The 25,877-nt window shown below is 39.9% G+C and overlaps 6 protein-coding genes and 2 non-coding genes across 11 annotated transcripts; 3 read left to right on the top strand and 5 right to left on the bottom strand.

Annotated features, from left to right (window-relative positions):
• Window positions 1-22: 22 nt before the first annotated feature.
• LOC137720919 (hydroxyproline-rich glycoprotein family protein) lies at window positions 23-2,316 on the bottom strand. Of its 2 annotated transcripts, none has more exons than XM_068460040.2 (3): window positions 2,194-2,316; window positions 1,490-1,598; window positions 23-1,385 (listed from the first exon to the last, which is right to left on the bottom strand). In XM_068460040.2, exon 3 carries the CDS (start codon window positions 1,354-1,356, stop codon window positions 166-168), a length of 1,191 nt encoding a protein of 396 aa, XP_068316141.2. In that variant the 5' UTR covers window positions 1,357-1,385; window positions 1,490-1,598; window positions 2,194-2,316; the 3' UTR covers window positions 23-165. The 2 variants fall into 2 exon arrangements, with proteins under 2 accessions (XP_068316141.2, XP_088552347.1); XM_088696221.1 differs by having other exon boundaries at window positions 1,490-1,790; window positions 2,194-2,237.
• A 61-nt stretch (window positions 2,317-2,377) lies between these two features.
• TRNAC-GCA (transfer RNA cysteine (anticodon GCA)) lies at window positions 2,378-2,449 on the bottom strand. Its single transcript has one exon. It is a non-coding gene; the product is annotated as a tRNA-Cys (tRNA).
• A 1,352-nt stretch (window positions 2,450-3,801) lies between these two features.
• On the top strand, window positions 3,802-6,280 carry LOC137720093 (pyruvate dehydrogenase E1 component subunit alpha-3, chloroplastic). The gene is made up of 3 exons (XM_068459104.2): window positions 3,802-4,395; window positions 4,839-5,619; window positions 5,744-6,280. Exons 1-3 carry the CDS (start codon window positions 4,156-4,158, stop codon window positions 6,019-6,021), a joined length of 1,299 nt encoding a protein of 432 aa, XP_068315205.2. The 5' UTR covers window positions 3,802-4,155; the 3' UTR covers window positions 6,022-6,280.
• A 426-nt stretch (window positions 6,281-6,706) lies between these two features.
• On the bottom strand, window positions 6,707-10,100 carry LOC137721219 (conserved oligomeric Golgi complex subunit 4). Its single transcript, XM_068460319.2, has 2 exons — window positions 8,279-10,100; window positions 6,707-7,409 (listed from the first exon to the last, which is right to left on the bottom strand). The coding sequence occupies exons 1-2, from the start codon at window positions 9,836-9,838 to the stop codon at window positions 6,780-6,782; spliced, it is 2,190 nt and encodes a 729-aa protein (XP_068316420.2). The 5' UTR covers window positions 9,839-10,100; the 3' UTR covers window positions 6,707-6,779.
• Window positions 10,101-11,297: 1,197 nt separating this feature from the next.
• Window positions 11,298-11,400, bottom strand: LOC137721590 (U6 spliceosomal RNA). The gene has a single exon (XR_011066664.1). It is a non-coding gene; the product is annotated as a U6 spliceosomal RNA (small nuclear RNA).
• A 321-nt stretch (window positions 11,401-11,721) lies between these two features.
• Window positions 11,722-13,828, bottom strand: LOC148699104 (oligomeric golgi complex subunit-like protein). The gene has a single exon (XM_088696218.1). The coding sequence runs from the start codon at window positions 13,751-13,753 to the stop codon at window positions 12,380-12,382; it is 1,374 nt and encodes a 457-aa protein (XP_088552344.1). The 5' UTR covers window positions 13,754-13,828; the 3' UTR covers window positions 11,722-12,379.
• Window positions 13,829-15,108: 1,280 nt separating this feature from the next.
• On the top strand, window positions 15,109-19,637 carry LOC137720007 (two-component response regulator-like APRR5). 2 transcript variants are annotated; one of them, XM_068458995.2, is made up of 8 exons: window positions 15,109-15,709; window positions 15,903-16,064; window positions 16,162-16,292; window positions 16,423-16,575; window positions 17,044-17,218; window positions 17,320-17,722; window positions 18,097-18,817; window positions 19,099-19,637. In XM_068458995.2, exons 1-8 carry the CDS (start codon window positions 15,481-15,483, stop codon window positions 19,207-19,209), a joined length of 2,085 nt encoding a protein of 694 aa, XP_068315096.2. In that variant the 5' UTR covers window positions 15,109-15,480; the 3' UTR covers window positions 19,210-19,637. The 2 variants fall into 2 exon arrangements, with proteins under 2 accessions (XP_068315096.2, XP_068315097.2); XM_068458996.2 differs by having other exon boundaries at window positions 15,166-15,709; window positions 17,101-17,218.
• Window positions 19,638-22,617: 2,980 nt separating this feature from the next.
• Window positions 22,618-24,805, top strand: LOC137719522 (metal tolerance protein A2-like). Of its 2 annotated transcripts, XM_088696208.1 has the most exons (3): window positions 22,618-22,706; window positions 22,810-22,956; window positions 23,580-24,805. In XM_088696208.1, exons 2-3 carry the CDS (start codon window positions 22,810-22,812, stop codon window positions 24,423-24,425), a joined length of 993 nt encoding a protein of 330 aa, XP_088552334.1. In that variant the 5' UTR covers window positions 22,618-22,706; the 3' UTR covers window positions 24,426-24,805. The 2 variants fall into 2 exon arrangements, with proteins under 2 accessions (XP_088552334.1, XP_068314667.2); XM_068458566.2 differs by lacking the exon at window positions 22,618-22,706 and having other exon boundaries at window positions 22,713-22,956.
• Window positions 24,806-25,877: the final 1,072 nt, after the last annotated feature.

The raw sequence follows: 25,877 nt of genomic DNA, 5'->3' as shown, positions 1-25,877 counted from the left end.
TAACTTACAAACGCAAAAGAAAGGTTACAAATCAACTTGTTGAAAATTAATCCAAACAAAGTTCACAACTTGCTGACTCACGAAATGAGAGGTGGTGTAAATGCAAATTCAACAAGACAGAAAAGGATTCACGTAAAACTCTAGGGTCGCAGTAGTAGCCCGCTGTCACTCATCATCGTCTGAGCTTCCATCTTCAGTACTATAATCGCTATCATCGTCTGGATCCAGAATATCCAGCTCAACATGCTGAACCTGTATTGTCGCTGGTGGTTTATGTACTCCTGGATGAGCATTAGGTCGTATTTGTTGCTCCTCGGCCCTAGGAACTGGAAGAGATTCAAATGGGGGAAGAGGCACTGGGTCCCCTGGCTTCCATCCAGGTGGGGGCACAGGAAATTCGGTTGGCAATTCCACAGGCATCCCTGGTTTCCAACCTGACGGGACTGTGATGTTGGGAGGAAGCAAACCTTGGAGTGCACCCAGGTTGGGAAGTTGATTAGATTCTGTTTGTTCAGCAGGCGGGGGCTCCAATATTGCCTGCATCGTTTCCTCCTTCCCCTCGACTGTTTTAGGTAGGCCCACATCAAGGTTTGCAAAAGCATACAGCTGAGAAGCACGCATTTGCTCGTCCTGTGGAGCAGGTGGGAGTGCCCCACGAAGAGGAGCTTGTCCCGCCCCAAACTCTGGTGGTGCAAAGGTTGTGTAGCTTATCCGGTGGGCATACGACAGTATATCTGTCAAATTCAACTGAGATGAAACCGTAGTGGTGGTGCATGAAGAATCATCATCTGCACCGTCCTCCTGTTTTGTCCGTTTGGGGCGGGTAAAATCAGAGTAATCATCAACAAGATTATCAAGAACCTGCTCAACATCCCTGAGTTTCTTGGAAAAGGAAAGAAGCGCAGCATCCTTGGCCTTCACTTCACGTGCAATTTTCAGCTTGGCGTCCTGAAGATCAAGAATTTCTTGGAGTTCAGCAACAGCCTCAAAGAGTTGGGTTTGAAGGGCAGTGAACTGGGAGAGGATCTCTTTGGTGGAGGAAGGAGAAGATTCAAGTGCAGTTGAGGGAAGTGACTGAGTTTGGGAAGAAAGAAAAGTCGGGAAGGTCCCCCGAAATGCATTGAGCCAAAGTGACCGATTGGGAGAGACTTCAAAGAGTTTAGAGGCAAGGGAGGCCATTTGGACAAGAATGGATTGGGCCCTAGGGAGCGGTGGAAGGAGAGAGATAAGGGTTGGGGAGAGATTGGGTTGCTGCTGTGAAGGGACTTTTGGAGGCGTAGGGTTCTGAAGAGAGGGCGATGTGGGGTTTGTTAGGCCTAGCCTAGCGGGGGATTGAACAATTTGGGATTGCAGCATTTTGTGATTCACTCGATTCTTCAAACATCCTACCAACAAGAAATTGAAGAAATTACATACTTGATGATAAAAAATAAAAAAATAAAACTCGTAGCAGAAACTGAAACTAATTAAAAGAAAAAATGACTCTTACCAACAGATTCAGAAACAAGAATAGCGAGCTAGCGGCTAAGGCGTTAAGGAGCCCCAATGTTGGATTGCTACAGAGCTTCCCCTTCCCCTTGTTTTCAGCTCTTCATAAGCTGCAAAATCCAAGAGTTCAAATTCTTCAAAAAAGGACCATTTATAAGGTGTAGATACGCTTTCTAGGCTTCGACCGAATAATCTTTCGGGATATTTCCCAATTCAAGCGCTCAGTTTAAGAATTATTGCTCCAATAAATTTGGGGTTGGTAATATTGTTCTCATTGTCATTCTGTACACATAATATCAATTCTGGGCAAAAAAAAAGAAAAAAAAAAAATAAACAACGAGGCATGGAAGAAGCAGAAAATTACAACAAAAATCTGAACCTAAAACCAAAATTTCCTCCGTAACAATGTTGAATTGAATGCATTGCTTAACCTGCTAATCTAAAATTAACCCCAGAGAAAACTGGAACAATTAAAGGATGCCACAATCATATAAAATTATAAATTTGGTAAAATTTTCTTGATAAACCCTAAAACCCAAAATTATAGAAATCCCCATTCAGACAAAATCAAAGCTAACCTACGACTTTCATCATAAGTCAAACACAATAATAATTCGGAGAAAGATCAACAGCTCAATCAGCTAACGATGAAGAACCACTGAATGAGAGAGAGAGAGAGAGAGAGAGAGAGAGAGAGAAGCTGACCTTCGCCCGGTTTAGTGACAGAGCGAATGAAATCGGAAGTGGAGCGAATGCTACAACAACGAGAAGAAGAGGACCCATATGGAATTGCGGGTGGGCCGAATCGGATATGGGCTTGGAGCGGATTTGGAGGGCCCAGCTTTATATTGACGTAAAAAATGAAGAAAAAAAAAAACAGGTGCAAAAAAGGGCCCAACCGGGTTCGAACCGGTGACCTCTTGATCTGCAGTCAAATGCTCTACCACTGAGCTATGGACCCGTTTCTGCTTATGTCCTCACGTTTTGAATATACCACAACAACAAAGTCTTATTCTGCTTACTAAGAACGATTAAAATTCTAAAACATCATTCCATTCGGTTGTAAATAATTTATAACTAACCAAAATTTCGAAATTAGAAAAAGGATTTTGGTTTTGCAGTTATCATCCAATAACACGTTAGAACTCATCCTTGTCCACATGGTCACTAGATTTGGATCACGACAAAATAATGCAACATACACGGACAAAAGCTGTCTTCTACTATATTCTTTTGTATTTTGTATTTTTGGTTTCAATATAACTTATGAATGAAGACAGTCTCCGTATAGCATTCTTCAACAAACAAAATTGCTAACAAAATATGATTTATTGTTTGTTAAAGTCAATAGTGATGAAAGTTAGAAATTCTATCTTAGATTTTGTTTGAAGGTGCTTTTAAAATAACTGAAACTACTTCTAAACGAGCCGGTACTTATTGAGATTAATTAAGTCAAACTCAAATTTATTATCTCACTATCACACGGATTGACAAAAATCAATGCGAGTGGTGGTCATTCCACATATTGCGGTGAAGACACATTTGGTTTTTTTTTTTTTTGGTAAGAATCAAAGCAATAGCAACAATTCAGTAACAGAAAAACGTAATTACAAAAATTACAAAGAGGAGTACGAACATGATTACAACGGGGTTTATTACATTGCTTGTTTTGCGTTTACTCTCTATATCAAAGAATTTGTCATTTACGTTATGCTCGAAATCAGAGACCTATATATCTTGCAATTGTTATTAGTAAACCCATGAATAAAAATGATACACATTAATAACAACTTTATTCATTATAAGTAAACATGCCCAAAATTTATGCAAATATATTCGTAGAAATTTTGAAAGCGCTAAAGTTGTGGAAGTGGGAAGATTTCTAACCCTATTTTGTTGTCTGATATAATTAAACCTTTCGATGAGAGTTTGAGTATATTGTCATTAGCCTAAAAGAAGCTCGAGCGTTGCTTGATGAGCTTCTAGAGAAGTGGAGCATCACTCGAGAGACCTCTAGAGAAGTCAAGCATTGCTCGAGAGAGCCTCAAAAAGCTTACTATAGTATTCAACTTATTATAAATATATGTCGTCCACCCATGTAAGTTGAACATAAAATCTCCCCCAACCTAATCAAGCGCAAACTAACTAGCTATGTGTGTTGGATCAAAATGATACAGGCATAATGGTTAATGAAAGATGGTGTTATCACTCATTTTCACTTTTCACACACATCTCTCAATATTAACTATTTTCACATCTCTTGATATTTATCCGTTAGATTGATGAGTCGAAAAAAATTAAATAACATAAATTATCAACGGAGCATGTAGAAAGAGAAGCCAAGTGTCGCGAGAAAATTGACATGGAGGACAAGAAGTCCTATCGGAGATTACGAGGCAAAAGGGCCTCAAAACTCCCAAAAATTATGAAAGGTTGTATTAAAACAAGCAATTGAAGAACTCCCAAGTGGTTGGTTGAGTTGTTGGCTTAGCTTTCCCATTTCGGTTATTTCCAAGCCTCCTCCCTTTGTTTTCTCCGCCCCTTGTTCTCCTCTTATACTCTCTCCCTCAATCCCCCATCATTCCATCCTCCCCCCTCCTTACTTTCTCTCTCCTCAAATTTTCTCACTTGCCAGACAGACGGAAGCAGTGAAAGCAGGGGGCAGCGATGTCCTTCTCGTCCGCCACCAACTTGGCCCAGCCTCTCCAGCTCAATACCACCGCCAGCACCCCCAGATCCAATGACAAGCCCTCCCTGCTGCTCCCCACCAAGGCATCCTCTTTTCTCGGATCTACCCGCAAGCTCCGACCCGCTTCCCTCTCCCACTCCAATGCCCACCGCCGATCCGCCGTCGTTGCCGTCTCCGAAGCTGTCAAGGAGAAGAAGGTCCAGGCTTCTTCCAATCTGGTAATGCTTTTGTCCTGAAATTTCGTTGCTTGATTGGGTTTTTGGGGTTTGTTTTGTTTTTCTCATGCATGGTAATCCAGTGGAAGGATTAGAGATTTGGGTTTTCAATTGTGTTAATCTTGGGTTTGTCAGTACTGGGTGGCTGACTTTTACGATCAAATTTACTTAAATCAATTGTAATTTAAGTTGTTTGATCCAAAAATTGAAAACCCAGAACAGATAAATCCAAGGCTTCCAACTTTCAATTTTGTTTATGGGTGGATTTGAATCAATTGATTCAATTTGATTTGTCTCGTATGTTTAAGTTCATGCAACGTCATCGTATCAGTGCAATTAAGTTTAAAAAAGATGTAGAAGTACGCATCTGAGCTTTGTTTTTCGAGTTTTCTAATGAAATGGATACCGTCTAAGACTTTATGGTTTTTCTATCTTGGTGCATTTAGCTGATTACGAAGGAGGAAGGTTTGGAGCTGTATGAAGACATGGTATTGGGTAGATCTTTCGAGGACATGTGTGCTCAGATGTATTACAGAGGCAAAATGTTTGGGTTCGTTCACCTTTACAATGGCCAAGAAGCTGTCTCAACTGGGTTTATCAAGCTTACCAAGAAGGAGGATTCTGTGGTGAGCACATACCGTGATCACGTACACTCTTTGAGTAAGGGTGTCCCTGCTCGTGAGGTGATGAGTGAGCTCTTTGGAAAGGCTACTGGTTGCTGCCGAGGCCAGGGTGGTTCTATGCACATGTTTTCAAAAGAGTATAATGTACTCGGTGGGTTTGCATTTATTGGTGAAGGGATCCCAGTGGCAACAGGTGCAGCATTCTCCTCTAAGTACCGGAGGGAAGTGATGAAACAGGCAGACTGTGATCATGTAACATTGGCATTTTTCGGAGATGGAACTGCTAATAATGGCCAGTTCTTTGAGTGTTTGAACATGGCAGCATTGTGGAAATTGCCAATTATTTTTGTTGTGGAGAACAATTTGTGGGCTATTGGTATGTCACATTTGAGGGCTACTTCTGATCCCGAAATTTGGAAGAAGGGGCCTGCATTCGGTATGCCGGGTGTTCATGTGGATGGGATGGATGTGTTGAAGGTGAGGGAGGTGGCAAAGGAGGCTATTGGAAGGGCCAGGAGAGGAGAAGGGCCAACTTTGGTGGAATGTGAAACATACAGATTCAGAGGACACTCATTGGCTGATCCCGATGAGCTTCGTGACCCTGGTGAGTATTTGAATTATGTCTTTCTTCTTGCACATTTTATGAGCTAAAATCCATCCCAAACTATCATTGTTTGGTTCCACGAATTTATTGTCATTAACCATTATGTTCTGTTCCATTTTGGCAGCTGAGAAGGCACACTACGCTGCCAGAGACCCCATCACAGCCCTCAAGAAATACATACTTGAGAACAATTTGGCGACTGAACAAGACTTGAAGGCCATCCATAAGAAGATCGACGAGGTGGTTGAGGATGCCGTTGAGTTTGCAGATGAGAGTCCTCTTCCACCTCGCAGCCAGCTGCTCGAGAATGTGTTTGCCGATCCCAAGGGCTTTGGAATCGGGCCTGATGGCAGCTACAGATGCGAGGATCCTAAGTTCACTCAGGGCACAGCTCACGTCTAAATCTCGGCTGGTTGGAGCTGTTCCTAGGTATGCCTGCGTGGCGTTAAATTTTTAGTTACTGCTAGCAGCTACTTGTCACTTGTTATCAGCTTTTATCTACTGTAAAAGCAGGACATATGTATGTTTATCTTTTCAATTTTGTTCATGTTCTTTTAGAAAAATTCGATTGTTTCTGTTTCTGTATTGGCAAGCAAAACCCTGTAGTGATGATGTTGGTTCTCTGTTTCCAATTTTATTACATCTACACATATTTTCAAAATTTTGCATTGGTTGGATCCGACTCGTTTCGTGGCTCAACTCTCGACGTATTCCGCATCTTAACGAGTTAGCCGGAGCTCGTGCATTGTTTACACCAAAATACGGAGCTTTGCATGTAGAAATCAAAACCATATGGTACTGGATGGTTTATTTTTTCAGCAAACGGAGTTGTTTTCTTAAATCAGCAATTATCGTTCATGAGATTTGAATTAGAAACTCTTTTAAGACTGATGTACCGCTGAAAACCAAACAAATGATTGAACGGTAAGGGCGGCCAGGGTTCAGGGTGGCTGGTTGCCGGCGACAATATAATTTAGGCCAGAGAAGCGAAAACGCATACTCATTGTTTCAATATAAAAGGTACGTGTTCAAGGTAAAAGAGTAAATGGTACGAAAATTCTGGTACAAAAACTGTAAGAAGTGGCAATAAGAAGAATGAAGATATGATATTTATGAAGAAACAAAAGAATGCGAAGGGTAAGTGTCGATTCGGATGGGGATTACAACTTAAGAGCGGAAATTGCTTCGGGTTTAAAATCAACTCTCAGGCCGAGGACTCGCCTGACCTCGGCTGGGGTCAGTCTCCACGTCATAGGTCCCGAGTTCTCGCCCCAGAAATCAAGAATCTCCGAGACCTTTTCCAAGTTGAGGATCGTCGCCATTTGTGTGAGACGCGCAAATTTGTCTCTGACGGTCCTTTGAGTCATACTGGAGAAGTGGCTTACCAATGCCCTAGCATCTCTGTCGAGCTGAAGGCCTCCGAGTTGACTAAATCGCTTCTGCATCATAATCACTTCAAGCCTCTTCACAATGAAGTCGATTACAAAATGAACGAATGAGTCGTAGTTGTTGGCAGTCATTAGCGGCTGGAGCCATGCTGCATTCGTCTCAACAGCATGAAGAAGCCTTTGGACCCAAGGGTCATTGACCTCATTATCTGCATATTCAGCCTCTGACAGCTCGTAGCTGATGGTTGCCACATTATCTAGCACTGGACGGATACGGGGTGTCACGGTTGCCACAAGTTGTTCCAAGCCAGCATTCAATGCTTGCTTGAATGTGTTGCTCATATCCCCTAGCTCAGACAGACAAGACTTGACTTTTTCTCTATCAACCGGTGCAGGAAATACCTGATAAACATGATATCACACTTCACTTTTTCTCTACCAAACGAAAGATCTCAACAGATGATAACATCAGACATGAATTTACGACAGCAAGAAGAACAGAAAAGATGCCAAAAGATTACTGCTGCGATTTTGTGAGTGTACATGACGGATATCAAAATGATCTACATTTCAATACTTAAGAGTTCCACTACAGCCAAGAAGGTGGGCACAAGCAAGTAGCAAATGGGGGATTTGAGAAATGCACAATTGTCTTAGTGAGTTACGGTGCTCTCTTGACTCTTCATCTCAATGCACATAAATTTCAGTAAAAAAATGGAAAAATTAACCATAAAACTGAAACATCTAAAGGCTTAAGGAGATAAAGGCAACATCAACATGAACAAATCATACGCCACATATAAATAAACCAACACCAACAAGCCTGTATTCTTTTGTCCTTATCAACTTACCAGACAACAAATAAGAAATCTTTTAACTATGAATATTTCATGTAACCAAAGCCTACGATAGCAGCAGTGATCAATAATGCAGTCAGTGGGCAGCCACACATCGTTCTTTCACGATTAACACAGTACCATCAAACTCCATTTCTTGTATTAACAGGAAATTCTGTGAAGTGCTAGAGTATGTGGCGTTTTATTATGTTCCCAAACATTAACAAGGCCATTAGAAACTCCAACTACAGGAAATTGGACACATCAAATGCCGGTCTGACTAAACCTAAATATGCATAATTACAGTGATTTGGGACTTCTAACCTAATACAAAGCGAAATACAAGCCAAAGACTTGCCCAAACAATGTAGTTATTATTCATGTCAGAAATCCTGATAAACTAAAGCACAGAGTAAAGCAAATCATTTCAATTACCTCTAAGCATTGCTCCTCAATCTCGTGCTTCAGTTTGAGGACGTATTCGCTACTGACATCCATATTATTCAAAACCGTGGCAATCTCCGTCCCAGTCTTTTGCACGCCAACACCACCTAGGAACAGCTTTGCGCCAAGATTTGGCTCTCTCATCCTCTGTTGCAAGGCCTCGTGATACTCATTGCTCAACAAGCTACTCGCACCACTCAACACAGCAATCACAGAGTTGATATTCAAAGTGGATATCGCCCTCCGCAAGCAACTCTGCAAAACATAGAAAACATCATCCACCATTGAAGTCGTGAGACTATCCGGCACATGCTCATCAATCCTTATAGCCTTCCTCACATTCTCCACCATAAAGAAACCTTCCAATATGACATAAAACCCAGTAATGTCCTGAACCACCTTGCTAAAACTTCCACTCCTAAAAGCCCTAGTGGCTCGTGGACCTAAATCCGGGTCGACATTAGTCAAGCCCTTGATCTTAGATACCATGAACTCAGTGTAATCCTCACCCAATTGCATCAAAGACAGTATCTCCTCCAAGAACAGCTCAACCTCTCTCGGGTCGGGTCCCTCGGACCCAACACCAACGCCACCCACATTGATGTTCTGGGCATTGATCTCGGAGCTCAACTTCGGCAATCTCCTATACTCCATGTACTTCTTCAAGATCAAACTACCCCTCGTATCACATTCCTCTTGAAGCTCACAAATGGCGTAAACAACTCCGTCTTCCCCACAAAGCCCTCTCAAAATCTCATCGTTCTCTTCCACCGCCAAAACAATGTCCTTGAACAAATTGGTCAAACACCCGACAAAATTGACGGCCTGGGTCGGATTGTTCTGCTCCATTAGCTCCACCAAGTGCTCGAATTCGAGCCGGGATCGCATCCCAATCACCTTCCGCAAGTACCCAACGTAAACCTGCAACCCCTCCGTTTCCAACCCCAATGGAGTGTAAAGCCTGATGAATCTCAACACATTGGAATGCTCCCTCTGGTCCACGGCGGCCGAGAGTTTCTTCCTGACGATGGATTCGACCTGCCTCTTCGACTCCATGAGCTGCTCCCGCTGGTCGGCGCCGGAGTCTCGGTACTCGGAGTCGATCTGGAGGAAGCGCTGGACGTAATTGGCGGCGGACTCGTAGTCCTGGGCGTCGAGGGCCTGCTTGACGCCATCAATGCAGTTGCCGCGCTCGACGATGGCGTCGAGGCGGAGGAGCGTGGACTTGACGCGGGACTGGGCGAGGTCGAGCTCGCGGACCTTGGCGCTGACGTGGTCGGCGAGGTCGCAGGTGGAGGTGACGTTGGAGAGGACATGGTCGGAGTCGGACTTGACGATGTCGAGAACCTGGGAGGACTTGCTGAGGCCGAGGAGCTGCTTGTCGAGGTCGGAGCGCTGGGAGAGGAGGCTGTCGAGGTCCAGATCTAGGGATCGCTGGTACGCTATGCACTCGTGGAGGAGGCGCGTCATGGCGCCAACGTCCGTCAGGGCCCGCACGTGCGAGAGGGCCTCTTGGGTCCCGAATTTTATGGACGGTTGGTCCGACTCCATTGCCTTGATCCGGTGTCTCTCGGCGACGACGACGTTTTCGGTGTGATCTGTGTGCGCGGGTCTCAGAGTGGTCAGTTGGACAGTTGGAGAAGAACGGAAGAGGAAGCATTAAAAATACGGAGAGACAAACAAAATGCCGAATTACATACATGCCCCTATTTAATTCAGTAATAAAATTTTGAAAAAACAAAAAATAATTTAAAAAAATAAATAAATAATGATGGGTGGGGTGTGATAACTTTGGTGGAAAGAGGTTGGGAAGGATTTGGATTAGAATCCAGGGAAATGTTGGAGGAAAGAATGGGCGTATGCTAGATGAAGGCGAGAAACTTCAATGGAGAAAAAAGAGAATTGGGTGTGAGATCTGCAGTTTTGACAAAAAAGGAGGAAGAAGAGTGGTTTGGGGATCCGGGGTTTTTGCATGGTGGTATTAGGTGTGAAGGAGATGATGAATGTTTAGGTCTTAGGTCTTGCATTTTCTTTCATTTTTTATTTATTTATTTATAATATTATTCAAAGATATATTAGAGTTATTTAAAAAAATATATATTATGGTTATTTTGGGAATAATAGTGGGTGGGGAAATAACATTTTACTTTTTTAATTTTCTATGGTGGGAAAATAAGACACTGGGGTGGGTCTAGTAGCACTCCTTTATTTTAGGAGTGTGTGGATTTTACTTCTCACACACCCCTTGATAATTTATATTCGTTGATCTTCTTTAATTCATTCGATCCGATGGTCGAAAATTAAAAAGATGTGTGAGAAATAAAATAGAGTGTGTGGATATCACATCCCTTATTTTAATAATAATAATATTATTATTATTAAGGATAACCTGAATCGCACGGATAACAACTGATCTGCTAGAATATTGGACAAATTTAATATAGCTAGCATTATTTGAGAAATAAATTGATAGTGATTTTGTTTTATCTACTTCAAGAACCTTCAACCTTTCAATAGTGAAGAAATATCATTGGACTTCAATATCAAGTGAAAAACAATCATCAACATATGCATGATTCTCTGGATTTTAATATTGTAAATTTTTTTTGAATTATAATTACGTGGTGACAATTAACATCCTATAAACTGTAATTTTTTTTAATTTATATAGATGATTAAAGGGTATTCAAATGATGGATTATTATAAAGACTATCTTTAGCTAATATTAAAAAATTGGACGATTCTACTTATAACACTTGTACGATAAAATAATAACATATCGTCATTTAAAGAGTAATTATTCTTTACACGCAAAGAACTAAGCAATTTCCATACCTTAAGGCGTCCCTATAAGATGATATTTGCAACTCTGCCTTGTCCTTTTTAAGTCTCAGTCTTAGATTGCAAAAATAAAAACCGTCCCTATAAGATGATATTTGCAACTCTGCCTTGTCCTTTTTAAGTCTCAGTCTTAGATTGCAAAATAAAAACCAGGAGCCAAAAATGCAAAAAAATTTGGACCATTTCTCGATTTATGCGTGTCATCCTTGCGCAGGGGCCATGCTAATCTTCTCTGTATCGTTCCAATTTTATCGGATGTCCCCGAAGGGACAAGCCTTCCTGCAAGCAAGCAGTATATAAAGCCTTTAAACGTAACGCCTGTGACCGATGTGGGATAGCTTTGCTTTGCCATACCGATGTGGTAATAGCTTAAGCAGCATTCTTGACTAAATTAGATACGCAGCGGTGAGTGGTCATCCATCCGAATGACTGCCGGATCATAAAACTTTTACATCTGGAAATTGCATCACAACAATTTGCCTAATCTGCTTAGGTTTTTTGCAATACAAACATTGGCGGACAGCGGTGAGTTGTTTCGTAGATTTATGTACAGTCTATTTAGAAAGCAAGAGAAAGTTAAGAGACTAATAGATGATACAATAAGAATACTTGTTAAGTTTTGCATATTCATGCAGAGAAAATATACATTATTTCTATCAGAATATCAATTTGTTTGCTGCAGGACAATTAACTAGTAAATATCGCGAAAATTAAGTCGACAAAGCAAGAAAAGATATTCTTATGAAATTATTTCAGAAAAACAATGTTGGACACCACAAGCTGACCTCTGCGTTTTCCTGAATGTTTGTTTGACTCCCATGGTTTGCTCTGAATCAAAACTAAGAAAGCTTCTTGTAAAACGTCGGCTGACTTCAAGGTAGGATGTCTGAATTTCAGCCAAACGACAGCAACAACGTCAATGCTCAAACAGTGCGAGTAGGCTCATCTTTGTCTACAAACAAACACGAAAGCATACAGCTCCTCCACAATCCCAGAAAGAGACCTGTTTCAGTAGCATTGCGATCATCCTTGCCGTGAACCATAAGCGCATCCAGTTCTTCCATGATCCCTGAAGAATAAGTTCAGTTACTTGCGGGATGAAGCCTTTTGAAGAGCATCCGTCCCGCTTGTGACTGGGGATTTAGCTCAATACTGAAAGTGGAGCTAGTAGCTTGACCAAAATCTAACAGATCTCTCATGCCAGAGCCTACAGGGAGTTATAAAAACCAGGAACATGTGCCGTAAAGAATTTAATAACCTCTCCTAGGGTTAGCCTGTATCTTCTTGATCAAGTAATCCTCCAAACCAAACACTGCCTCCACGATTCTAGTGGTTGGCCTAACTTCCACCTTCATTACCTCTCTCAGCATTTCCTCCATTCTCACCAGCTCAATCTCTTCGCATATCCCAGCAACCAGCGTTATCCAAGTATCCGTATGAGGAACCTCTCCGTGCTTTAACACCTCCTCCAAAACTCCACAAGCTTCCTCAACCCTACCCACATTGCAGAACCCTTTAACCAAAGAATGAATGACCGAGAAATGCGGCGAGAACCCCTTTGACACCATCGTCTCCATATAACTCTTAGCCTCATCAAGCATCCCATGATCGCATAACCCGCTAACCAAAGTCCGATAAGATAACAAATTTGGCAAGCACCCATTAGATGCCATATCCTCGAGAACCTTACAAGCATCCGCCGGGCGCCCTTCTCGACAAAATCCCAATATAACAGTGTTGTAATGCACAATATCAGGATTGCACCCCTTCACCTTCATCCTACAAAGTAGCTTATACGCCTCACGAAGCTGCTTCTTCCTACACAAACTATTCAACAAAGTGGTGTAGCTCAGCGTATCGGGCACGAACCCTTTGTTCAGCATATCCTCCAAGAAATCGACCGCGGTATTCACCTGCCCCTTCCTACACAACCCCTGCATCAGAATCCGATACGAATGCACATCCGGCACAAGGTCTCTCTCAAACATTTTGTTGAACAGTTGGTAGGCAATGCTGAGATCCCCGTTCAAACAAAATGCACGCATCAGTATATTGTAGGATTCCGTATTGGGCATCACCCCGTGACGGTGAGCGTCCTTGAAGACGTCGAACGCCGGCCGGAGAAAGTTCCGGTGAGAAACGAGAATCTGAAGAATGCGGTTCAGGTGTTTGACGGAAGGCCTGCAGTCGAACTCCATCATAGTATAGAACACTCGGAGGGCTTTCTGGGGCAGATTGGCTTCGCCGTAGATTTTGATCAGGTGGGAAAAGAGGGCGGGGGAGACGGTGTAGTTTTGGGACTTGAGGCGTAGGAGGAGGTCGTCGACGAGGGAGAAGTATTTGGACCGACCGAGCTTGAGAATGAGAGTGAAGTAGGAGGCGTAGGAGTGGCGGAAATTTGGGTGGCGGGCGGCGTAGTCGAAGATTTCTTTGGCGAGGAGAGGGTCGGATTGGGAGGCGATGAGCTTTTGGACTCTGGAAGGAGAGCCGATATCGGGCGTTTGGTGACGGGGTTGGGAGGAGTGGAAGAAGGAGGAGGAAGGGGATGGGGTTTTTGGCGGGAGGGCGAGGTAGCGAGTGGCGGGTGTGGCGGTTTTTGCTGAGCGCCGAAAGAGTAGATGCATTTTTTGCCTCTTGTTTCATTCGTTTGGTCAAAAGTTGTTTCGTGTGTTCGTAATTGTCACTGGTATACGCCCACAGGCCCCGCGCACAAATATTTGTGATGTATTTTGTTTTGTTTTATATACGAAGTATTTTTTATTTATTTATTTATATATAATGCTAAGAATATTAAATTTGTAATCTAAATTTGTTATTGACACTGTCACTTTAACATCCCATCATTTCAATTTCACACGTATGTCCAAAATATGTTTAACTATAATAGAATCACTAAGTATAAATTATATTTAATTTTGTCAATCTTTCGATAAGAAAATTTTATATTCTTTACAGATAGCAAAATAGAAAATTTGGACAAAATCCAAGATCTTATGAGTCATTAAAAACAAGAATCCCAAGCAATACCATGCATACAATAAAAAGAAAATAAACAATATGATGCAAAAGCTTACAAAATAAAAGAGCGGGAGAGACATTTTTTTGGTTTGAGGTTTTTGAATGAGTTACGATGTTTTAATTTTCTCATATGCTCTAAAGATTTTAAAATCACTCAATTTACATGTTTTTTTTTAATTTGTAAATGTATAATTATTTATAAGAATGATGATTTTTTTTTGTTAGTGTGGGGTAAATATGTCTTCCACATCTACTCCGTTACTGATTTCTTGTTCACCAGATCATTAATTTAACTAAAAGTCATATAATTCATCAAACAAAAGTGTAAATTACTGCGACTTCAAAACCTAAGAAAGTAATATGAGAAAATTAGAATTTCGTGGCTAGTTTTGAAAATCTCCTAAAATGTGAAACATGTAAAATGTAGATAATTTCTTTTTTCATTTTAAGGTAAAAATAAAATAGCTAGTCCACTAGTATTTTCTTTTACTTAAGTATGAATTTTATAAACTACTAGTTCAACAACAAATTATTATGATTAATCCATATCACTCCCTACTAAATTGTAGCAGTATGATATTAAAGTTCAGAAAATAAAAAGAGAAAAACAAAATAAAAACAAGCTTAAAAAAAGATTACTTATAGCCACTTAATATTACGATCTAGTAATATTTTTTTTCATTTATACCTAACAAGTCTTAGTTTCGATTCTCACCAAAAACGAATTTGAACCACATTATTGCAAGTCTATTGTAAAACTAAGCATAACCCTTCTTACTTAGTGTACGTAATATCATTTAATATTGTTTGTTAAAAAAAGAAAAAATGATTGCTCATAAATCCTCCACGTGTGCGTATTCACCACCACGAGATCCAAAGTGATTGCAAAGGAAGACGTGGCAATCCTCCTAAGAAATATCTAGTTCGGGAAACCCCAGGCTCGCAAACACGTGTCCGAAGTGGGTCCCGCCGGCCGCTGATGAGATCAATACAAGCGAAGGGAGGAACATACAAAACCGGTGGCGGAGGATGCCCCACGTGGGCTTCGCACCCAGAAGCCAATGACGACCCTCCTTTTGATCCAGGCATCGAAAGATATTTTCGCGGCTGTGAGCGAACGCCTAAAATCCACCCCCTTATTTCCCGAATTTCACTGGAAGGTTTTTCAGATTTTTTTTACTGCCCTTCTTCTTCTTCGAGCTCAAAAAATTGGTGTAGTTTGAATCTTTGATCTCTGCAACTCGGAATCGTTAAACCCTAGTTTTCTGTTGACTTTTGGATTCTTACTAGCTCTGAGAAATTGGGTTTTGGATTTTTGGTGGAGTTTTGAAAAATGGGTGAAGTTGCTGTGAGTGGTGGTGAGGGTAGGGAGGCTGTGAAGCTGGAGAAGAACGTGGAGGATGAGGATGGCGGCGGAGGAGGCAGTGGTGGTAGTGGTTCTGGGGAGGTGGTGAGCTGGGAGAGCAACCTGCCAAAATTGGTGCTCCGGGTTCTGCTGGTTGAAGCCGATGATTCGACGCGGCAGATCATCGCTGCGCTTCTCCGAAAATGCAGTTACAAAGGTCTGTTGCACTGTTTCCTTTTCTGGGTTTTGAAAATTTTGATTATTTGACTTAACTTTGGTAAAAAGTCTGGATCTTTTTCTAATTTAATGTTTTTGTTAAGGTGATTCTGGTAATTTAGAAATTTGGACAAGTTTGTAGAAAGTGTGGATCTTCTTTTTCTAAAAAGAGGCTGTCTGTTTGGATTAAGCAGTTGTTGCAGTCGGAGATGGATTAAAGGCGTGGGAGGTCATAAAGAGGAAACATCATAAGATAGATCTTATATTAACGGAGACAGAGCTGCCGTCGATTTCCGGATTCGCGCTCCTTACGTTAGTCATGGAACACGACATGTGCAAGAACATACCTGTAATAAGTATGTTGCTTTGACCTAACAATGTGCTCTTTTCTTTTTAATTGTTTGTCGGTGTGAAAATGGAACTCGAAACTAAAGTTTTTGGATTGCCTTGCAGTGATGTCCTCTGAGGATTCAACTAGCAGGGTTTTGAAATGCATGCTGAAAGGTGCAGCTGACTATCTCATTAAGCCTGTAAGGCGGAATGAGCTGCGGAACCTTTGGCAGCATGTTTGGAGAAGGCAAACTGTATGTTCCATTTTTCACCTTCCCCCTTCAGTAAATCTTTGTTGTTGATTCCTTGGTTTTGTTTAATTGCGCGGCAGTGTTACAGTTTAATGATACATGTCTTTTCTCTTGTTGTTTTACTTTCTACCAGCGTAGCGGTGCACCGGTTCCACAAAACGTTAATGTTACACAGAAAAAAGTTGAAGCCACTTGCGAGAACAATTTAGCAAGTAAACATTCAAATGGTTACGCAGCTTCCATGCAGGAAAATAAGGAATGCAGTGAGAAAGGAAGTGAAGCCCAAGTAAGTATATTTGAAAATTAAGTTGAAAATAAAGGGTTTAGGATAAATTTAGAGTTCTCTACAGTCTCACAATTCTCGAAGAGAACTTCAATGCTTTTTTCTTCTCCATAAAAGATGTCTGGAACATCCCACATCGTGCGATCTGTAGGTCTTGTATGTATATTCCCATCTCTACCTCTCTACCTAGCACGAGATTTTTTAAAAGCTCACGAAGTTAAGCGAGTTCGCACGAGAGAAATCCTAGGATGGGTGACCCATTAGGAAGTTTTCGTGTGAGTTCCCATAAACAAAACCGTGAGGGCGTGGTCAGAGCCGAAACGGATAATATCGTGCTACGGTAGAGTCGAGCTCGGGATGTGGTGGGACCTGGGCCGGGTGTGACAGGTCACTATAGCTCGAGAAAACTTTATACTTCTAGATTAGGTTGGCTCCATGGAGTTTCATATACAAACTGCATCTCTTGTGCAGAGTTCTTGTACGACGCCTTACATGGAAGCTGAGAGTGCGTACATGCAAAATATGCAGGATATTCCACAGCTAAGGTATGAGAGTGCTTCTAATTTAAGCAATACAGATATGGAAAGGCTCAAGGAGTGTGCTAGACCGGACAACGAATCTGTTGTGCTTGAGAGTGAAGCAAAAGGTATGCCATATTTTCCTGCTTTCTCTCTGTATTTGTTCGGAGTTTTTTTTCGTCTTTCAGTAATTTTAGAATGGGGTATCCAACAAGCCATTTGTTTGCAGAGAAGTCAGGTACATTTGGATCATATGATGTTCCTTTGAAGGAAGGTTATACCTCAGCTGGATTAAGACTCAGAGAGGACAATGTTTCTGCTACAAAAATGGTTCAAGGTGAAGGTATGCAACCGGAAAGTTACAAAGGAGATGCTAATATCACTTCTGAAACTCACATCAGCCGTTATGGACTGGATGAACCCTCCAGTGGAGCTATTGACTTTATTGGAGCCTTTGGTAATTGGCCAAAGTGCACTGCCGGACCCCCTGACAATAGAGACGATGGTACAAAGCACATGGGATCCACTCCACAACTGGAACTTTCTTTGAGAAGTTCTCTGGATGGTTCAAACAAGCAAGTGAACGATGAAAGGCCTGTGCTGAACCATTCTGATGCTTCTGCCTTTTCATGGTGAGTGTTCAGGTCCCTGTTCTCGTAAACTTGAGCGATGATGAGAACAAAATTAAAGCATGCGTCTGGGGTCTTCTTTATCAATTTGTGAATGACAATTTATGGTGATTTTGATCTGAATAATAACTAATAAGGAATTGTATATTAATAGTGGCAGCTATACAGTGGTAATTCTGTTGGCAGCAGCAAAGCTGATGGCAACAATACAATAATTATTAAAAAAAATGGAATAACTTGGTGCTTAGGGAGAATCTTATTACCCTTTGTAAGAACGGAAACAAAAATGGAATGACTTGTAACTTGTTTAAACATTGAATGCAAACTAGTGATTAGATTGCTGAATTTTCTGATCAACCAATTGTTCTTTCATGCAGGTATAATAATAGCAAGACGTTGCAATCCTTTTTCCCAACATTTCCCATCACTGAATCGGAGGTTGCAAATAAATCCCATGATAGCCAGGAAAACAAGTCTACCTTGGTTTCCGGTCAAACTGAGGAAGCTGATTTATGCTTTCCACGCTCTCAACTTGGGATGGTTCCTATCGCTGGGGCAAAGTCTGATAATATTTGCACTGCATACGGTCATTCTTTCCCATCCTTGTTCCATAGACAATCAGATGTAACCCCGACATGGAGTAGCAAATCGGCTTGCAATGGAGAACAATCCTCCTATCCTGTGAATTCCCCATATCATTCCAATCCTGAAGTTTACCTCTCAGAAGAAGGTTGTCACCTGTCTGACAAGACAACCTATAAATCTATTGGCCAGACTGTGCAGGGGCAGAACAACCAGGAGCAAATGGAGGAACTGAGACCTGGTTCGCCTGCTACTGGGCAAAGTGGCTGTAGTAGTTTAAGCAATGCTGTTGGTAATGCTGTTGGTCGCAGTGGACATGGAAGCAATTGTAGTAGCACTAATGGAAATGCCACTCTGGCTGTGTCTGGTGAGATGGAGGCTTCTGAGAGTTTGAATGACAGTGGTCGTTCTGTTCATGAGGGCTTTGGAGGAGCTGATCCTCTTCGTTCCAGCCAAAGGGAAGCAGCTCTGACCAAGTTCCGACTGAAGCGGAAAGATCGATGCTTTGAAAAGAAGGTATTATCCTCGTCTTTAATTTTAGTAATCATCCTAATGTCACATTTGAGGGCTTTTGAATAACACATTGTTGTTGCCATGTACAAGGAAAGCTCGGTTTAACTACATTTGCAATTATTATTCTCCAACAAGCTTTAGTACTTCCTAACCAACTCGGAAACTTCCACCTTAGATCGAATGTACCGGACAGCCCTCACTTTTGAGCTGCTAATACCAAATCACCTAAATAACCCATGTCATAAAGGTGTTCCCAATCCTTAACAGCTAATGTCTATACGCAGGTCAGATACCAAAGCCGGAAAATACTAGCAGAGCAGCATCCCCGGGTGAAAGGTCAGTTTGTGCACCGAGCACGAACTAATGCTCCAACTGCCAATGCTGTTGGTTTGTGACACCGAGTTTTGGCAACGTACCTGCGACTGCAAGTTAGTAGAAAGCGTGTGTGGTTGTGTGATGCAGGAATCTTTAGATACTGTTGAAGCTGTTGTGAAGAAGCACAGAAAGATAAAGTGGTTGCAGAAGACATGGGTTCTTGTTTTGGTTTTGGTTTTGGTTTTGGTTTTGGATATTCTAGGAGGTAGTGGTGTAAGTATGTAGGGATGCTACCTTAAAAGTGTCACCATCTGCTCTGCATAATATATGGTTTTTGTATGAACCTCGGAGAGTGATTTGTGGTTAGAGGTTTAATGGTATGATAATTTGCATTAATGTGTTGGGTATGTAATTTATGAAGGGCGAGTGTGTTCTTTTGCTTGATTACGTGGAGGTTAAATTGTTGTCGCATGTTATTTTGTATCTAAAAGGTTAATATTTTCTTCAATTTGAGGTGTCTAACGTGTAAAGATTGTTGTTTTTAAGGCTGTTTTTTTATTAAAGAGTTAAAACGACATTACTTGGCTGCATACATGAATCAAATGTCCTTTTGGGCCCACTAGTTTGGCTGCAAATAAGACGTCGTGTCTTGCATTATTAATGGTCATCTCCAACTGAAGGGTCTAGAAGGTAAGAGTGTCGAAAATACTTTAAAAATCGTCTCTAACCCAGGGTTAGGCCAAATGGCTCTTGGGCCTCATGGAATTTGAAAGGGCTAAAGGGCCAATTGGTTGGCCCAATCCAGCCAGCCCCGGGCCCGGGCCAGAAATTCTAGCATTCCTGTCGGATATAATCCACATGAATATATTTAATATAAATTCTTGTCGGTTATATCCGACAGGAATTCTAGGCCAAATTTCAAATGCAACCACTAGCTAACGTCATTCAGCTGTTTTTTTTTATTTTTTTATTTTTTTTTTACAATTTATTTTATTTTTACACTATTTTTTTTCCTATAACTTTTATTTTACAAAATTTGTTTCATATATTTTTTAAATTCTTTTTTTTTTCCTATAACTTCCTAAGCCATTATACAACATTACACTACTAGAATTTTGGCTAAAAGCCACCATTTTCATTGGTGTCTACTGTCAAGTGTGGACACTCTTATTGGTGACAAACCTCAATGGCCACCAAACAACCACTAAACTAGAGAACATGTCCTATGTAGAGGACTCTATTGTAACAAGGGCTACCAATATTGCATTGGTGTCATCTGCAAACAATACCACCCTAATTCACATTGATGGCAAAGTTGCAAAATAATATTATATATAAAAAAAAAAGGATACCTCTGGGGACACCCAGATTTGAATATAATATTTCCTTTTTTATTTTTTATTTTTTTGGGTGAGGAAATAAATTGTAATATCTTTGATATGAGAATATACTACAAATTTGCATAATTGATCTTTTATACAATTTTGAACAAATGTTAGGACTCAAACTTTGAAAAGTGTTAGAAAACTCCTATTCCAAAGAGCTTAATCATACCAATAACTTGAATCTGATCATTTCCTGCACCCAAAGTCAAATCCACAAAATTCATAAGAATAATGTTAACTCAACATCAACTATTAAAGCAATTAGAGTTGAGGACATGTATCCCTAGATATGATCAAATAAATACCTGGGAAATGTAGTTTTTCAAGAGGTTTGCAGTCATAATATCAGCCATGAAGACTCTCACGTTGCTGCTATTATTGGCCTAGCTGGTTAGGCCTCTAGCTCTGTTTGTTGTACTTTGGGAACTGCTTTGTAGTCTGTTATTAATAAATTTCCTTCTTTCAGAAGAAAAACAGGTAAAATGCGAACATAGAATTACAAGGTCTAAACATCAACTTGAAAAACCAAATTATCAAAATCAGATAACTTAAAAGGAAAGATATAGCTACCACACATACTCATGAAACTAGGCATCATGCACAAATGCCCACTTCTAACAATATTAATATTGTTCTCAACTTGTTAATTATTATCTGCACAGTTCGATAGTTGTGGGGTTCTACCACAAAATGCCTCGGTGTTTGTCGGGGTGAGATTATGATATTTAAACTCTCTTTTTTTTTCAGAGACAAGGCTGATGTGGAAGATATTACCATGTACTCTCACGCGGGACCCAATTACTAGATCACATGTGAGATCCACATATCGGCAACCATGTGGAACCACGATGACTCACCCAACACTTAAGGGCAAGGGGATGCAACCCTCATGTGATAGTACGGACTTGCTCCCTGACTCTTATACCTTATCAATTATTAGGGAACGGGCCCATATTGCCACGTAATAGGTGGGTCCCTTGAGTTCATATGGTTACCGATGTGTAGATCTCTCGCGTGTGACCTACTAATTGGGTCCCATGTAAATGAGTGTGTTGAAATATCCCACCTCCACTGGTGCTTCATTCAATCTAGCATCGCCTATTTTAACTAGGGAAAACTTGATATGAATCCAATTTTGTGAGTCATTTTTTAGATAAGTCCAATTATATTCCATGTCAGTTTTTTTTCATTCTCTTACCAATTTACTCCTAAAATTACTTATAAGTAATCAATATTATCCCTTGATTTTAGGATTAGTATTTGTGAAAAGTTTTACCTATTTGAGGTTTAAAGAATAAAATTCCCTTAATGATAGGATAATTGTTGGAATAAAATTACTTCCTATATATCTCCAAGTGAGGATACGCCTCTTCATTTCTTCTTCATTTATCTATTATTTCTTTTTAGTTTGTTATCTAAAACCTTCTTCTTAGTTAGGATTTATCATTTGCCTTGCGAATCTTCTTCTTCTTTATCATTGTTCTGTTTTCCTCTTCTCTTCTCAGGCTTCCACTATATATGAAATTTGATTATGTTTGATCAAAGAATGGAGGTCAGTTGGCTTCTTTCATCAAATTGCTTGTTGTGTTCAAATTAGTTAATTTCATGGTCAAAATTGGATCTTCATTTGAGTTTTATTTTTACTCAAATTAATTGATTTCATGACCAATTTATCATTTATGTATTGGTACCTTTTAATTAGGTTCTATATTTTTGCAACTTAATCTATGATAAAAATATTTTATTTTATTAAAGGGTAAAGAATTGAAACAGTTTTTTAAATGTTTAGTAGATTGCAGATGTTTAAATATTCAAAGTTTGAAAACAAGGGGTAAAATAGGTTTAAAAATTAGTTAAGTGGACCTAAATCAGTAATTTCAAAAAATTGGACTAAAATCAATAGTACGTCAATTTTTTGGACCTATATATTAATGCCCCTTTTAACTAATACATTATCATGTGCATTTCATTATTAGAAAGAAAAAAAATATAATAATAATAAAAATATAAAAAAACATAACAATACTGTATGCATCCGAATCGATCGGTTTTCATCTGTTATATATATGTATATATATAATTAAGGGACGTAATCAGAGTTGACAAAGTTTTCCCTACGTCGGATCCTGCCACATGGGTACACGCACCACCTATCTTGTCCAAATTCCAATGGATCGTTGACTTAAATTTAAGTTGAGTTTGGTTCTCGGAATAATCTTGAAGCATATATGAATCCTATGACATAATCATATACAAGTTTATCATACATGATTGCTTGTTTTCATGAATTTTCAGATGGAACCACAAAATACTAAACATGTTCAGATTGTTGATATCCCTGGCCATGTTCCTGATGATGGGATTGGATCAAGCTCTCTGGATTCCATGGAACGTGCCACGGTTCTCACCGTAGATTGCACTGCAGAACAAGAAATTCCCAAGGTCATACTCTTAATGCCTGTAGTTGTGTTGTTGTAATGGTTATTGAAGTAACTGTTGGATGCCAAGCACTTCATATTTTCTCTTCATATTCCTGAAATATTCCCCCCCTTCCCTTTCATTATTTGGAAAGATGCATATTTGGTATTTTGGATTAAGGATGCAGATTTGGTAGATGTTTTGCCTTCATGACCTTTATAGTGAATGCTAGCTCATGTTTAATTTTGTTGTTTATGGCTCGTTTGAGATTGCTTTTATAAGCAGTAGTTTTGTTAAGCGTTTTTGTTTTATTATGAATTCATTAAAAAATTTATCAAAAATTCAAGTGTTGCTTGAAAAAAATACTTGGAAGTGCTTCATGGAGAAACATTTGACGTGTTTCTTTGGAAGTGGCCCATAAACGCTTTTAACATTTTCTGCTAAAAATGCAGTAGAAGCACTTTTCTTAGATTTATTGGAGAATGACGGAAAGGAAGATATGATATGTATTCTCACATAATTGTGTTCATGTTATTCATTTTGCATATATACTTACAGCTACAGCACTAAGGCCTCCTTAATATAGTACTTATTGGGTTGTTTTTGTGATATTTCATATGGCACCACAAAATACTCAACGTGCTCAGATCGCTAACAATTCTGACGATGTTCCTCCTGACGAACATGCCACGTTTCGCTCCATAGAACTAAAATTTTCCGGGACTTTACTGTTACTGGCAGCGGTATTTGGTGTTGTCATAATATTTATGGATGTATGCATCGGCATTTTTGCCAAAAGTTCAACAATACTAACTGTTGCAGCACATTTGTACGCTGATGTTGCCACATTGGCCATCTCGGTGTGGGCAGTTTCTAGCTGGGAAGCCCCACCCAGTGAATCGCCTTATTACCGGTGGTTTTTAAGGATTGAAATTCTCGGAGCCCTACTTTCCATCCAACTCATATGGCTGTTCTCTGGGATATTGGTGTATGAAAGCATAGTGAAAACCATCGACAACACAGCTGAGGTGAATGCCGTCATAATGTTTCCTGGTAGCCTAGTTTGTCTTGGGGGAAGTGTGATCATGGCCTTACTTCTGGACCACATAACTGTTGAAGGACAAGATGGTGATTTTCGTCACAGCGACGAAATGACAATTTCTAGTACTCGTAATGATCGTAAACGATCACATGATCGTGATGCTGCTGATCGGAGTCGAACACTGTTGGATAAGCTTGCAAAAGACAGATATGAAAAGATAAGGCAGAGGTGCATAAAAGTACTCCGTGCACTTAAGGACTCCGCTCATGCTATTGCAGTACTGATTTGCGCGGCGTTCATTTTGTACGAGCCTGAGTGGAAGGTTTTTGATCTGATTTGCACCCTAATTTTTTCTGTGACTCTTCTGTGGAAGACTGTCAAGATGCTGCGTAATGTACTTGATGTCATGATGGGAAGGACACCTAGAGCGATTCATGTGAAGAGGACTTGAAAAGAAACTGTTGGAGATGGAGGATCCGATGGATGGAAATTAATGAAATGCATATTTGGGCTGTCACAATGGGATAGCCCTTCTGGTTTGCAATGTGATGGATTATATCAGAGAGCTGGATATAGCTTCAGCAGTGTCAATCTGCAAATTGATTGTTAGTTGGTTTAAAGGACAAAGATGATTGATTATAGAAGCCTCGCCTCCCTCGGTGTGCATTGCCAAGATGTTTTTCGAGATTTCTCTCTTCGTCCCCAACTTTGATTTCTGTGTTCCCCTTTCCGTTTTTCGTTTGTTGGTCTCTCTTTACTTGTACATTGGACAGTTCTTTGGTGGACAGACTGTTCATTATTTATTAAAAGATGGATTGTGGATATTGTGTCGAACAATCATCGTAACATTAATAGATAACATGTCAATAACTAAATATATCGTTATGTTATTGGTACAATAATTGACATTATTAATATAAAGATTCACTTTCTATATATGTAAATGATGTCTGGAAAAATGATGCCAGGGTTTACAATGAAGATTGAGCAAGAAGTACATGCCTTTTTATGCTCATGTAAAAAAAAAAAAAGAAAGATCTAAACTGGGTTGTAGGTTTTACAAAAATTGGTTTGGTTTAAACCGTTGGTTTAACATGATATTCGTTTGAGGAACTGTAGGAATCCTGATTTATTTCAAGTGTTTTTGGGTTGTATTCTCGTCTGACAGGTTGTTGGGGTTGTAGCACTCCTGCCATCTTAGGTGTCACTGAAAATATATGCACATTGTGACATATCATGTGACGAGTGAGATAAATCACACAAGATTATTAAATCCTCGATTAGAATAGACCTTCGTACTTGTATTGAGTGCCGACATTTCTGGGGCCATGCTTGTTTGTCAACTTCTTGTTAAATTAGAATCTTAATGCCTAAGAAAATATGTGAGGTGTGAAGAGATGCTACCCTTATCCACCGAACTAAGAATGCAATAGAAGACCCAAAATTCACAAGAATAAAAAGAACAAAAAACCCCAATATTTTGTTTTTAGTTCTAACAATGATTTTGTCATGTGAATGTTAATAAGGTTTGATTAATTATTTAATTATGCACATAACCTACACAATATGTTTGTAAATATATGGCATATGGTAAGAATACATTACTGTTGCATGTATAATATAATATAAAATGTTTTTCTATTTGGTGCTATTGTAAGCTTCTAAATCTCTTATTTATGTGTTTCTTTATGTAATTAATTAGAATATGAGCACTCTTCAAAAACCAAAAAAAAAAAAAAAAAAAAAAAAAAAAATTAGAATATGAGCAAATTTTAAACTTCTTATCTTATATGTAGCATTTGTTACACGTTGACAATGTCAACATATTGTATACAAAATACAAGTGATCTCACTTAAGACAATGCCAACCAATGTCATCAATAATTTATTCATTATCCATTGA

This window comes from Pyrus communis, chromosome 1 (genome assembly GCF_041283825.1).
Source record: "Pyrus communis isolate YQ-2024b chromosome 1, ASM4128382v1, whole genome shotgun sequence".
Classification (NCBI taxonomy): domain Eukaryota; kingdom Viridiplantae; phylum Streptophyta; class Magnoliopsida; order Rosales; family Rosaceae; genus Pyrus; species Pyrus communis.
Note: the sequence above shows the minus strand (reverse complement) of the source record. Positions and strands in the feature narration are given on the sequence as shown.

Coding starts and splice junctions, on each gene's coding strand:
- LOC137720093 (XM_068459104.2), top strand. CDS start 4,156: ATGTCCTTCTCGTCCGCCACCAACTTGGCCCAGCCTCTCCAGCTCAAT. Junction 4,396..4,838: donor TCCAGGCTTCTTCCAATCTG/GTAATGCTTTTG, acceptor TGGTGCATTTAG/CTGATTACGAAGGAGGAAGG. Junction 5,620..5,743: donor CGATGAGCTTCGTGACCCTG/GTGAGTATTTGA, acceptor CCATTTTGGCAG/CTGAGAAGGCACACTACGCT.
- LOC137720007 (XM_068458995.2), top strand. CDS start 15,481: ATGGGTGAAGTTGCTGTGAGTGGTGGTGAGGGTAGGGAGGCTGTGAAG. Junction 16,576..17,043: donor AGAAAGGAAGTGAAGCCCAA/GTAAGTATATTT, acceptor TCTCTTGTGCAG/AGTTCTTGTACGACGCCTTA. Junction 17,723..18,096: donor GATGCTTCTGCCTTTTCATG/GTGAGTGTTCAG, acceptor TCTTTCATGCAG/GTATAATAATAGCAAGACGT.
- LOC137719522 (XM_068458566.2), top strand. CDS start 22,798: ATGAATTTTCAGATGGAACCACAAAATACTAAACATGTTCAGATTGTT. Junction 22,957..23,579: donor CAGAACAAGAAATTCCCAAG/GTCATACTCTTA, acceptor CAACGTGCTCAG/ATCGCTAACAATTCTGACGA.
- LOC148699104 (XM_088696218.1), bottom strand. CDS start 13,753: ATGCATCTACTCTTTCGGCGCTCAGCAAAAACCGCCACACCCGCCACT.
- LOC137721219 (XM_068460319.2), bottom strand. CDS start 9,838: ATGGAGTCGGACCAACCGTCCATAAAATTCGGGACCCAAGAGGCCCTC. Junction 7,410..8,278: donor TTGAGGAGCAATGCTTAGAG/GTAATTGAAATG, acceptor CATGTTTATCAG/GTATTTCCTGCACCGGTTGA.
- LOC137720919 (XM_068460040.2), bottom strand. CDS start 1,356: ATGCTGCAATCCCAAATTGTTCAATCCCCCGCTAGGCTAGGCCTAACA.